Genomic DNA, 13,562 nt, shown 5'->3' on the forward strand with positions numbered 1-13,562 from the left:
GGGGCCAGAAAATGAGCGAAATATTGACATCGTCAAACCATTATTCGAAACTCAACCACGTCAAGTCAGCCTTTCACGAACCCTCAAATGTTTAAAACGCGTATTTTCCTTGGCGTGGCAACCGATGCACAATATTAGAAAGAAACTGTCATTGTTATAACCATGATCAGTTAGTTTTCAGTGAAACAGGTTGTGAGTGAGAGCAACTACTTCCATCAGCTGCATCCATACAGCGTGCGTATCGTAACCACGTTTTAATTCAACAATAGAAATGCTCGAAGAGTCGCAATCACGACACAAGCAATTGATCATACCGACGACATCAAAGTCACACAATAAACCTTGATCAACTGCGTCTGGTAAACTTCACAATGCCCTTTTTACCTAACATTATATATGTGGCGAATATAGAAAGAAGCCTAACCCGAGTAGTGAATGGATGAAGTCCCTTACCTATTCAATGTATAGGAGCCGTTCCGTTTAAACCTCATGCCGGACGATAGGAATCGGATAAAGAAATCCAGAATTGATTACGTTCAGCTTTCGATGCAGCTTGAAAACGCCCGTGTCTTTGACGGCTGCAGACAAGAACAATAAAAACGGAGTTATCTTGCAGACCTCGCTCCTTCCTTCCAAACCTCCGCCCCCTGTTCGGTTCCCCAGCTTCCGCTGGGCATGGTTTACAAGTCGGGGGGCAAGGATGTCAAAACAAATGCTTCGATGCAACAAAAGAACGATAGCTCACCATTCAGATCGCTACAATTACATCAATGAGGATGTTGTCAGAAAATAATCCGAGCAGCGATACAAAGTGTTTCTTTAGATCTGATGTCCCTACTTTGTCCTCAGTAGCCCGCTGACCTAAATCAAACATTATCATCACTGACTTAAAAACAAATAACTTTAAATCTTCTCGATAGTACTAGAATCTACTTATGCTATATCAATATCTGACATTACTCGCATGATTTGCACATTCCCAATTTCAGCCACCGAATATACATTCCTTTGTCAATCAATGCACAATCAGAAATACATCATCATCTGCTTTCCAGTCATGAACAATTATTCATAGTGCCTATTATTCATCCTATGATCCACCGATACAGAGGCGCAAGCAACATCTCATGTTTAAGTGCGTTTTCTATCTTGCAGGTTATATTTTCTTCCTGTATGCTATAGGGAGAGGACAGAACACAGACTCCAAGCCAACACTTGTCAGCGTGTGGACTGTGAGACAGATTGGAGCTAAGAATAGACTAAGGATCCATTAAAACCTGATAAATCCACAGCTGCTCTTTAAGTTTGTGTGTGAGAGAGAGAGAGAGTCAGATTCCAGACCTAAGACCATAAGATAATAAGCCTACATGTCCCTATGAGCAGTACTTGATAGCTAATATGGTCATAGCTCCACCTTGCCCTCTGGTAAACTACCACCATCCATATAATTTCAGAGCTAAGATGTGTGTGGAGCAGAGGGGGATGGTGGGAAGAGTTATAGGAGGACAGGCTCATTGTAATGGCTGGAGTGGAATAAATGGAATGGAGTCAAACATGCGGTTTCCATATGTTTGACGCGTTTGATACCGTTCCATTAATTCCATTCCAGCCATTACAATGAACCCGTCCTCCTAAAGCTCCTCCCACCAGCCTCCTCTTCTGTAGAGTAAGGGCTAGTCTTCAGACTGAGCAAGTGCTCAGTAATGTGGGGTGACAGTAATCACTAGGGCTGTCCCTGACCCCAAAAAATCTTGGTTGACCGAAAGTCGTCTGTTCTTTATATTTGCTACTGCTTGACTAAAAAAAATCTCGGTCGACCGACAGCCTATTGACCAAACAATCGACTAATTGGGGTAAGCCCTAGTAATCATATTACGTTGACATAGAAGTGACCATGGATTACATATACAGGTAACTGCCCAAATAAAGGAAACACTAGACAGTTTAGTGACCTAGATAGTTTGTGTGTATGTATTGATATGTAGGCTACGTGTGCCTTTTGTAATAATTACAAAAAAGTATGTAGTTCTGTCCTTGAGCTGTTCTTGTCTATTCATGTTCTGTATTATGTCGTTTCATGTTTTGTGTGGACCCCAGGAAGAGTAGCTGCTGCTTTTGCAACAGATAATGGGGAACCTAATAAAATACCAAATACTTGAGTAAATGAAGGATACAAAGTATACTGAAAGCAGGTGTTTCCACACAGGTGTGGTTCCTGAGTTAATTAAGCAATTAAAACAGCCCATCATGCTTAGGGTCAGGTATAAAAAAAAATCTCCAGTTGCCCATTATTTTGTCTACCATGGCTAGAAGAAGAGATCTCAGTGACTTTGAAAGAAGGGTTTCAAAATGAGCATAGGGGGTTTAAACGGCGTATGTGTTTCTCAGTCACCAGATCTCAACCTAATTGAAAGATTATGGAACATTCTGGAGACTGAGAAAGCGTCCCTCCAATAGAGTTCGAGACACTTGTAGAATCTATGCCAAGGCACACTGAAGCTGTTCTGGCAGCTTGTGGTGACCCAATGCCCTAATTAGACACTTTATGTTGGCGTTTCCTTTACTTTGGCAGTTAGCTATAGCTGACATTATTACAGTGACATAGAGGTGACATTGGGCAGTGCTGTCCTGTGAGTGAGTTGACTCTACACACACCCCCAGGTCCCACCACCCTGGCTACTCCACTCCTGTGTCTTCATCAGATAAGTGTGTGTGTGTTACCTCAGGGAGAGATTGTCTGGTTTCTACTGTCAACATATCTCTATCATGTGGGGGTTTGATTTTGATTTATTAGGATCCCCATTAGCCAATGCCAACGGCGACCGCTAGTCTTACTGGGGTCCGACACATAACGAAAAAGACATTACAGACAAAAGACAATTTACATGTGTGTGCATCTATCAGTTCCACATACATGTCCATACAAACACACAACAAGTAGGTCACATGGGGGAGAGGTGTTGTGCCGTGAACTGTTGCTTTATTTTATTTTTTTAAACCAGGTTTGCTGTTCACTTGCGCTATATAAGATGGAAAGGAGTTCAAAGCACTAACGGCTCTGTATAATACTGTACGTTTCCTTGAATTTGTTCTGGACCTGGGGACTGTGAAAAGACCCCTGATGGCATGTCTGGTGGAGTAAGTGTGTGTCAGTGCTGTGTGTAAGTTGACTATGCAAACAATTTGGAATTTCAAACACATGAATGTCTTTTTTTTTTTTTTTAAATTAGTGACACATTCAGTCTTTCCTCAAATCTTAACCAAGAGAGACTGGCATTCATAGTATTAATATCAGCCCTCTGATTACAATGAAGAGCAAGACGTGCAGCTCTGTTCTGGGCCAGCTGCAGCTTAACTAGGTCTTTCTTTGCAGCACTTGACCATATGACTGGACAATAATCAAGATAAGATCAAACTAGAGCCTGCAGGACTTGCTTTGTGGAGTGTTGTGTCAAAAAAGCAGAGCATCTCTTTATTACGGACAGACCACTCCCCATCTTTACAACCATTTAATCTATATGTTTTGACCATGACAATTTACAATCGAAGGTAGCACTAAGTAATCTAGTCTCCTCAACTTGTTCAACAGCCACACCATTCATTACCAGATTCAGCTGAGGTGTAGAACTTAGGGAATGATTTGTACCAAATAAAATGCTCTTAGTTTTAGAGATGTTCAGGACCAGTTTATTACTGGCCACCCATTCCAAAACAGACTGCAACTCGTTGTTAAGGGTTTCAATTACTTCATTAGCTGTGGTTGCTGATGCATATGGTTGAATCATCAGCATACATGGACACACATGCTTTGTTTAATGCCAGTGGCAGATCATTGGTAAAAATAGAAAAGAGTAGAGAGCTGCCCTGCGGTACACCACACTTTACATGTTTGACATTAGAGAAGCTTCCATTAAAGAAAACCCTCTGTGTTCTATTAGATAGATACAGTAGCTCTGAATCCATAATATGGCAGAGGTTGAAAAGCCATTACACATAAGTATTCTCAACAAGAGGTTATGGTCAATAATATCAAAGGCTGCACTGAAATCTAACAGTACAGCTCCCACAATCTTCTTATTATCAATTTCTTTCAACCAATCATCAGTCATTTGTGTCAGTGTAGTACATGTTGAGTGCCCTTCTCTATAAGCATGCTGAAAGTCTGTTGTTAATTTGTTTACTGAGAAATAGCATTGTATCTGGTCCCAAAAAAAATCCAACACTTTGCTAAGAGCCGGCAGCAAGCTGATAGGTCTGCTGTTAGAACCAGTAAAGGCCACTTTACCACTCTTGGGTAGCGGAATGACTTTGGCTTCCTCTCCAGGCCTGAGGACAAAGACTTTCCTCTAGGCTCAGATTAAAGATATGACAGATAGGACTGGCTGTAGAGTCAGCTACCATCCTCATTAGCATTCCATCTATGTTGTCAATGTCTTTATTTATCGTTAACAATTTTCCACCTCTCCCACACTAACTTTACAAAATTCAAACGTACAATGTTCGTTGTTGGCATTTCCTGCCTAAGTTTGCCCACTTTGCCAATTAAGTAATCATTAAAATAATTGGCAACAATCAAATGGTTTTGTGATGAATAAGCCATCTGATTCGATGAAAGATGGAGTTGAATTTGTCTTTCTGCCCATAATTTCATTTAAAGTACTCCTATGCTTTATGTAGCATCAATGATCTTGGCTTCATAATACGGTGTCTTATTTTTGTTGAGTTTAGTCACATAATTTCTCCATTTGCAGTAAGTCAGATGTGCAGCTAGACTTATTAGACACTCCTTTTGCCTCATCTCGTTCAACCATACAGTTTTTCCATTCCTCATCAATCCATGGAGCCTTAACAGTTCTGTCAGTTTCTTAACAGGTTCATGTTTATCAATAATTGGAAGAAGCAATTTCATAAATTCATCAAGTGCAGAGTCTGGATGGTCCTTATTAATCACATCAGACCAAACAAATATTTTTTACATCATCCATATAAGGCTCTGAATATATACAGCGTCACCTCCCCCATAAGCATTCCTGTCTCTTCTATAGATGTTATATCCTTGTATTGCTACTGCTGTATCATCAAACTAATTATCTAAGTGAGTCTCAGAAATGGCTAATATATTAATTTTATTTGATGTTAGCAAGTTATTTATTTCATTAACCTTATTTCTAAGGCTACATATATTAATATGGGCTATTTTCATCCCTTTCCTGGGTAGCTTATCAGAGATAGACATCATATGGAAAAGAGCAAACAAAGCAAGTGATTTTTTAAAATATATTTGACAGTACGTTAAATCAGTTGGTGTGTGTAAGTGTGTGTGTGTGTGTGTTCTGCAGGGTTGAAGCTACGAACACATAGGCTTGGCTCTCATCCCTTCCAGGTTTTTGGGAGGGAGGGTGGACAATGAGCCTGTCATAGTGGATGTAAGCAATGTTCCCATGCTCTCTGGCAGCTTTCATTGCTGGGATAAGTTCTTTCCTCTTCTGTTGCACAGCTTCATGATAGTCCTCGTTGAGGAATATGTACGTTCCTCTCAAGTTCTTGGCTCTTTCCAGAACAGCTACCTTGTCCTTGAACCTCAGGAACTTGACCACTATCGGCCTGGGCCTTTCACCCGGGCCAGTTTTCCAGTCCTGTGGGCGTGCTCCACCTCAATCTTCCTGTGGTCAATCTTCAGATCATTTCCCTCACTTTGTCCTCAGATTCCGTCCAGGTCTCATGTGGAGATTCTGCAATTCCATCCACAAACATTTTGTTCCGCCTTGATTGTCCCTTGAGATAATTTGATTTCTCTGTCATTGTTATAATGGATTCACACACAGAACTGATGTCCTCTCTCAATGACTTACAGATTGCTGTCATCTTGCCGTTCTCCTGTTTAAACTCATCGAGCTGACCCTGGGAGAACTGCAAACTGTTCTTCAGGTCCTGGACATCTCTGGTCAGGTAGTCCATTCTTTTATTAGTTGACTCCACCAGTATTTGGACACAACACTTAAAGCTATTTTGATGTTGTAACAACAACTGCTTGTAGAACTATTTTTGTTCGTTTAAAATATCCTTCACTTGTAATAGAGAGATGCCAATGTCCTCAACGGTTCTCCTGCCGGCATTAGTCTTTGTCATGGTAGCAACGTAGGTTAGGCTGTTACTGCTCACAGTTCCAGACAGGGCAGGTCGTAGGGAAGACTGGAAACAACAAACAGCAGGGAGAGTTAGGGAGAGTTAGGGAGAGTTAGGGAAAGTTAGGGAGAGTTAGGGAGAGTTAGGGAGAATGAGAGAGGTTACAGCTAAAGCCTGCCTGATAGGGAGAATGAGAGAGGTTACAGCTAAAGCCTGCCTGATAGGGAGAATGAGAGAGGTTACAGCTAAAGCCTGCCTGATAGGGAGAATGAGAGAGGTTACAACAGACCATGACATACATTTTAAATTGGTACGAGTGGGGTTCTAATACAGAGAATATAGGCTAGGCTAGATATGTTTCCCAAATCAAGTAAGATCAGTGATGACTTTGAGGGAGTAAGGAAGGAAGGAAGGAAGGAAGGAAGGAAGGAAGAAAGGAAGGAAGGAAGGAAGGAAGGAAGGAAGGATTTGAAAGTATTTGAACAGGTACCTGTTCATTCTGAGAATCTCTCTTAGATGGATGGAGAGAAGGATTATAAGGGGGAAGGAGGGAGAAAGGGATGAAGAGAGGGAGGGAACGATGGATGGGTGAATGGAAAGAGGTGCATAAAGAGGGAGGGAACAATGGATGGGTGAATGGAAAGAGGTGCATAAAAGAGGGAGGGAACGATGGATGGGTGAATGGAAAGGTGGGCATAAAGAGGGAGGGAACGATGGATGGGTGAATGGAAAGAGGTGCATAAAGAGGGAGGGAACGATGGATGGGTGAATGGAAAGAGGTGCATAAAGAGGGAGGGAACGATGGATGGGTGAATGGAAAGAGGTGCATAAAGAGGGAGGGAACGATGGATGGGTGAATGGAAAGAGGTGCATAAAGAGGGAGGATGATGATGTAATGTCTTTGGCTCTCTGCTGCTCACCACATCTCTCAAAGGCCCTGTCGTTCGGTGTATGGATGTGCACGGTTATTTCAATATTCAAATATCCAAACGGACCATAGTATTCAAATACTTGTGTGAGTATTCATTTTGCTGAAACAATAGGCCTATTTTAACACTGAAAAGGCTTTTTCTAAATTAAAATATCCATGTAACATTGTTACATGCAAGGATGTGCCATGACATTAAAAAGTATTAATTTAAAAAGACCGGTAGCCAACCAGTTGCCTTCACGTGTATAGCTTGTTGTTTATGTTGACCAATCAAAGAGGCTCAATCTGTAGGAAGTGGAATGAGAGTTCACTAATGCAAGATGTTAGAGAAATGAGAAGGAGTAGGCTACAATGAGCAGCCAACAGGTAGGCTGTTGTTTTTTCTGAATGGGGAGAAACGCAGCATGTAGCCTCAGTTAGCCTAGGCCAGAGTTTCCCAATCGTTGTCCTTGAGTACCCCCAACAGTACACATTTTTTGTAACCCTGGCCAAGCACACCTGATTCAACTTGCCAACTAATCATCAAGCCCTCAATGAGCTGAATGAGCTGTGCTTGTCCAGGGCTACAACTCAAATGTGTACTGTTGGGGGTACTGGAGGACCAGGGTTAGGGAACTACTCCAGTCAAGACAGGCACTGTTATATGGGATGATAGCATTGTGGCTACTACAAGTTAGCTAGTCTTGGCTGTAGCCGAGTTGCCTTGGCTACTGCGTCTCTCGGTCTGCTGGCTCCCATCTCACACTGCACCCTCCGCAGCTGCAGCAATGCACCAGCCTCTCTCCCTCACACAGCAGTGCTCAGGTTAAAAACTTCAGTAAAAAAAAAACAATAACAATAACATGCTTTTCAAATATCCGACAGAAATTCATGATACTATTTGAATAGTGAAATGATTTCAAACCAGTTACGTGTGTGTGTGTATTACAGTTTGCGAGTGCAAGTAATAAATGGCACCACCTGTGGAGCAGTGTGTACTAGGCACAATGTGTGTGTGTGTGTGTGTGTGTGTGTGTGTTCTCTCTCTCCCACACCAGACCTCTTAGTGCTGGTTGTAGTGGCCCCAGGGTGGTTTATTACCAACACAGCTGATCAATCAATCACTCTGCTAGAACCACACAGCTGATCAATCAATCACTCTGCTAGAGCCACATAGCTGATCAATCAATCACTCTGCTAGAGCCACACAGCTGATCAATCAATCACTCTGCTAGAGCCACACAGCTGATCAATCACTCTGCTAGAACCACACAGCTGATCAATCAATCACTCTGCTAGAGCCACACAGCTGATCAATCAATCACTCTGCTAGAGCCACACAGCTGATCAATCAATCACTCTGCTAGAGCCACACATCTGATCAATCAATCACTCTGCTAGAACCTCACAGCCGATCAATCACTCTGCTAGAACCACACAGCTGATCAATCAATCACTCTGCTAGAACCACACAGCCGATCAATCAATCACTCTGCTAGAGCCACACAGCTGATCAATCAATCACTCTGCTAGAACCACAAAGCTGATCAATCACTCTGCTAGAGCCACACAGCTGATCAATCAATCACTCTGCTAGAACCACACAGCTGATCAATCAATCACTCTGCTAGAACCACACAGCTGATCAATCAATCACTCTGCTAGAGCCACACAGCTGATCAATCAATCACTCTGCTAGAGCCACACTGCAGAGTTACATAATACTGGAACTGGGGAGGGAGGAGAGGATGGAGGGGGGGGGGGGGGGGGGGGGGACGGACTGCAGATCACAGAAACCTTTAGCCAGTCCTTTATTGCGCAACTCTAAACAGAATCCCCTCCCTTCTTCTATCCATCCTTCCATTCCTCCCCTGTTCTCCTCCCTCCATTCATCTTTCCATCTCTTCATTCATCCTGACGTTCTCCACCCCTCTCTTCACGCCTTCCTCTTTTGCCATTCATCCCCCACTTCATCATTGATCCTTTTCATTGCGTCCCTCCATCCCTCCATTCCTCCATTCCTCCGTCTTGGTGTGAGTTTCATAAGAACTGCACAGTGTGCTTGTATGGTTTCATGCTAATGACCAAGCAGTCAGTTAGTGCTCCCTCCCCGTTAACATCATCTTCGTCATCATCATCATCATTCCCACCTAGACAGAACTCTCCTTTTTGCCTTCTCCTGTTTTCTAGTAGTTTGGCTGCCAAGTCAGAGAAGAAAATGCAGCTTTTCTCGCCTTCTCTCAGTGACAGCTGCTGGGCTCTGAGGCTGAGAGGTTAATAGGCAGAAAGAGAATGTTTTCAGAAAAGCTTCCAACACCGCAGTGCATAATAACAGCCCTCAGTCCTCTCTCTCCCCCATCACAGGCTTTCCAGGAATACATAAAATGTGTACAGGCCTAGTCCGATTCTCTGCACCTCAACCCATGTTGGTTAAAGCACTGTCTACCGTCTACTCCTCAAGTCCGTCTTTATTTTATTCATGCCTCCAGGGTTCACATTACATTATTGACTCTAGGTGGTGTTGGTCCGTCTGGACGACCAATGGGAATATTTTTTGAGGGGGCCTGCCCATATCAATACTTTCAGTAACACTTTTTGGGAGGGTTCTGATCTGTTATGGTACATCTTGGTATCACCCCCAGGCACCCCTGTAATTCAAATAGTTTAACGACTACTGACTTTGGGTCGGTTTTAATGTTCATTCCCAGCGAGACAGCTCAGGAAATTGAATGCAATCCAATCTATAAGAGAAAAGAATCCTTCTAGGAATGAATGAACGGTTTGACTGAGCCCTGCATTTCCTATAGGCTCAAACACAACAACCCTGGGTTTCTCTAGTCTAGACTGCTGCTGGACATGATAGAGCTGTGCTCTGGCCCCACCCAATGGTTCCAAGTGGTACTGCATTCTATTTTTTCCTGAGGGGAGAGAAGGGAAGAATCTCAATTGCAGCACATTGATTCCTCACGTCCTCTCTCCTCGCCTCCTAAGGAGAAGCTAGGGCAGCTACTGACGGACCGCCACAGGGGCTGCTATGATCGCTTGTATGTGCTGGAGTTGATGTCATGTGATCAATTAATTGATTATGACCCCTCCATTAATTATGAAGACAAGTGTTGTAGGAAAACCCTCAAACGGATCACTAATACCTTTGACCTTACACAGCTAGTTAAAGGGCCAACCAGGGTGACTTGTTGCTCTAAAACACAGATTGATTTGGTGTTCAGTAATAAACCAGAGAGAGTGACTAAATCATTCAATATGGTTACTGGGCTATCTGATCATAATCTGACACTTATAGCCAGAAAGCTGTCTAAGAGCAGGTTTAACCTCTATACTGTTAGAAAGCCTGATCAACTAAGAATACCTAAGAGTGAATTAAGCTATTTTGAAAATGCAATTAAGGGAATTAACTGGAATGATCTCTTGTCCTATGCAGACGTGGAAGCTGATAGTCAAGTTTTTCTATCCACAATCCAGACTACATTAAATGGTTTCCTAAAGAAAATCAAATCCAAACCTGGCCAAAAGAGCACTCTTCCTTGGCTAAATGGAGAAATCTGGAAATTGATGAAAGAACGAGATTATTATCTAAAAATAGCCCTAAGATCCAAATTAGAGCATGACAGACGTAGGTTTACCATGTTGAGAAATAAGGTGATGAAAGAAATCAGACAGGCCAAGGCAAACTTTTTTATTAACATAATTGGTGAAGCAAAGGGAAATTCTAAACTGATCTGGGAGAATCTAAAAAAGTTAACAGGGAAAGACCATAGTAACACTGCAAAAAGACTAGAAATCATGGTGAATAACAATCTAACACAGGATGCAGTCGAAATAGCAATAGCCTTCAATTCCTACTTTATTGACTCTGTCAGGGTACTGACACAGAACCCCTCCACTGGTTTTTTGGGCTCAGTGCTAGTAAATGATGCTCAACCTGTCTTCATCATAAGGGAGGTTTCTGAGTCAAAGGTAGACAAGGTGATTAGCTCACTAAAGAACTCTAAAGCCAAAGATGTGTTTGGGATGGACTCTACCTTTCTTAAAAACTACAAAGAGTCACTCATTGGCCCCATTACTAAGGTCACCAACACATCTATTGGTCTCGGGGTGTTTCCAAGGGTATGGAAGTCGGCCATAATAACGGCCATCTTTAAATCAGGCGACCCTGCTGACGTGAGTAACTACAGGCCCATTAGTATACTACCTGTGGTGTCAAAGGTTGTTGAAAAGTGTGTAGCAGAACAACTGATTGCCCACCTCAACAACAGCCCCTTCACATTACATTCCATGCAGTTTGGCTTCAGAGCGAAACACTCCACAGAAATGGCCAACTGCTTTTTTCTGGAAAATGTGAAGTCCAAGATGGACAAAGGGGGCGTTGTTGGGGCTGTGTTTCTGGACCTAAGGAAGGCTTTTGATACTGTTAACCATGAGATTCTCATCACAAAATTGTCCAAGTTCAACTTTTCCCCCGATGCCTTGAGATGGATGAAATCATACCTTGAAGGCAGAACTCAGTGTGTCAGAGTGAGCAATGAGCTATCGCCCACTCTTAGCTATGATGTGGGTGTGCCCCAAGGGTCAATACTGGGGCCCCTCCTGTTCAGCCTGTACATTAATGATCTGCCTTCTGTCTGTACTGGGTCTGAAGTTCAAATGTATGCAGATGATACAGTGATATATGTGCATGCAAAGAGCAAACAACAAGCTGCACAAGAACTCACTACTGTAATGGTCCAGGTTACAAAGTGGCTCAGTGACTCGTGTTTGCATCTCAATGTGAAAAAAACTGTTTGCATGTTCTTCACAAAGAGGGCAACAGATGCTACTGAGCCAGAAGTCTATGTGTCAGGGGAGAAGCTCCAGGGGGTATCTGATTTTAAGTACCTTGGCATCATACTTGATTCCAACCTCTCTTTTAAAAAGCATGTGAAAAAGGTAATTCAAATAACCAAATTCAACCTAGCTAATTTCCGATTTATACGAAATTGTTTGACTACAGAGGTAGCAAAACTGTACTTCAAATCTATGATACTACCCCACTTAACATACTGCTTGACTAGTTGGGCCCAAGCTTGCTGTACAACAGTAAGACCTATTCAGTCTGTCTACAAACAGGCTCTCAAAGTGCTTGATAGGAAGCCCAATAGCCATCATCACTGTCACATCCTTAGAAAGCATGAGCTCCTGAGTTGGGAAAATCTTGTGCAATACACCGATGCATGTCTTGTATTCAAGATCCTAAATGGCTTGGCTCCCCCTCCACTCAGTATTTTTGTTAAACAGAAAACCCAAACATATGGCAGCAGATCCACAAGGTCTGCCATGAGAGGTGACTGTGTAGTTCCCCTAAGGAAAAGCACCTTTAGTAAATCCGCTTTTTCTGTGAGAGCTTCCCATGTCTGGAATACACTGCCATCAGACACACACAACTGCACCACATATCACACTTTCACAAAATGCTTGAAGACATGGCTAAAGGTCAATCAGATTTGTGAACATGGTCCCTAGCTGTGTGTTGCCGCTTTCCATGTCTGTTGTCTGTAACTTGTGAGGTGTGGAAACATTTTGTTGCTTTTATGAATTTTGTCTTGCTGCTTTTTGTTCTATGTTGCTCGGTCTGTATGCTACGTCTTGCTTGTCCTATGTTGCTATGTCTGTATGCTATGTCTTGTTCTATGTTGTTATTGTCTATATTGTAATTGTTTTTAATAACCTGCCCAGGGACTGCGGTTGAAAATTAGCCGGCTGGCTAAAACCGGCACTTTTACTGAAACGTTGATTAATGTGCACTGTCCCTGTAAAAATAAACTCAAACTCAAACTCAAACTCAATGAGATGAGGAACTGGAAGGAGGTGAGGAAAGGAGATGAAATGGCAGGGAGGGAAGAGGAGAGAAGCAGCCATTTATGTCTACTGTCTGGTTTGGGCTGGCTGCTCAGAGAGAGACATGACAGACATACAGAGAGAGGATCTCTATGTGTTGACCGGTTGATATGCTGTCTAGTATGCCGGCTGGTATTCCTGATATGCACTGAACTTGAAGTAATGCGATGAAGGGAAGGAGACAAGTTAAGGAGATGAGCAGAGGAGACAAGGAGCCATAGGAGAAGCCATTGATCTTAATTTGATCACTCTTTTGTTGCTGAGAATTTCCCTGTGCAGATGAGCTTCGTGATTAAAATCAAATCAAATGTTCTTGGTCGCATACACGTGTTTAGCAGATAGTGTGTGTCGCGAAATGCTTGTTTTCAAAGTTGCTTAGGAGCCTAAAACAAGGTGGCCATGTCTATCGGTGCCATCTTCTTCTGATTTACATAAATTCACTGAAAACCCACACTACCACACCATTATATTAACAGTATTGCACTTTTCATGTAGCCTACTTTTGTCCAGATAATAGCCTAACCACCGATCAAGCAACATTATGGACTAAATGTTCATATCCTGTTGCTGCAGGATTATTTTGCTGTGACAATATTCACTACGTGTACAAAACATTAGGAACACCTTCCTTATA

At 42.5% G+C, this 13,562-nt stretch overlaps 1 protein-coding gene across 2 annotated transcripts in view; it reads right to left on the reverse strand.

Moving 5' to 3' along the window:
* The window catches only part of LOC311148870 (MOB kinase activator 2-like), a 102,140-nt gene that overhangs the window by 63,376 nt on the left and 25,202 nt on the right, over window positions 1-13,562 (reverse strand). Inside the window, exon 1 of one of the 2 annotated variants that reach the window (XM_084185867.1) lies at window positions 454-554. The exons of the other annotated variant lie outside the window; for it this stretch is intronic. Coding sequence (XP_084041993.1) covers window positions 454-491 — 38 coding nt within the window. The 5' untranslated portion in view covers window positions 492-554. Of the gene's footprint in view, window positions 1-453; window positions 555-13,562 lie in introns of those variants that run through there. 2 annotated transcript variants of the gene reach the window in all.

The sequence above is a fragment of the Coregonus lavaretus genome (assembly GCF_964263955.1).
Source record: "Coregonus lavaretus genome assembly, chromosome: 21".
Taxonomy (NCBI): Eukaryota; Metazoa; Chordata; class Actinopteri; order Salmoniformes; family Salmonidae; genus Coregonus; species Coregonus lavaretus.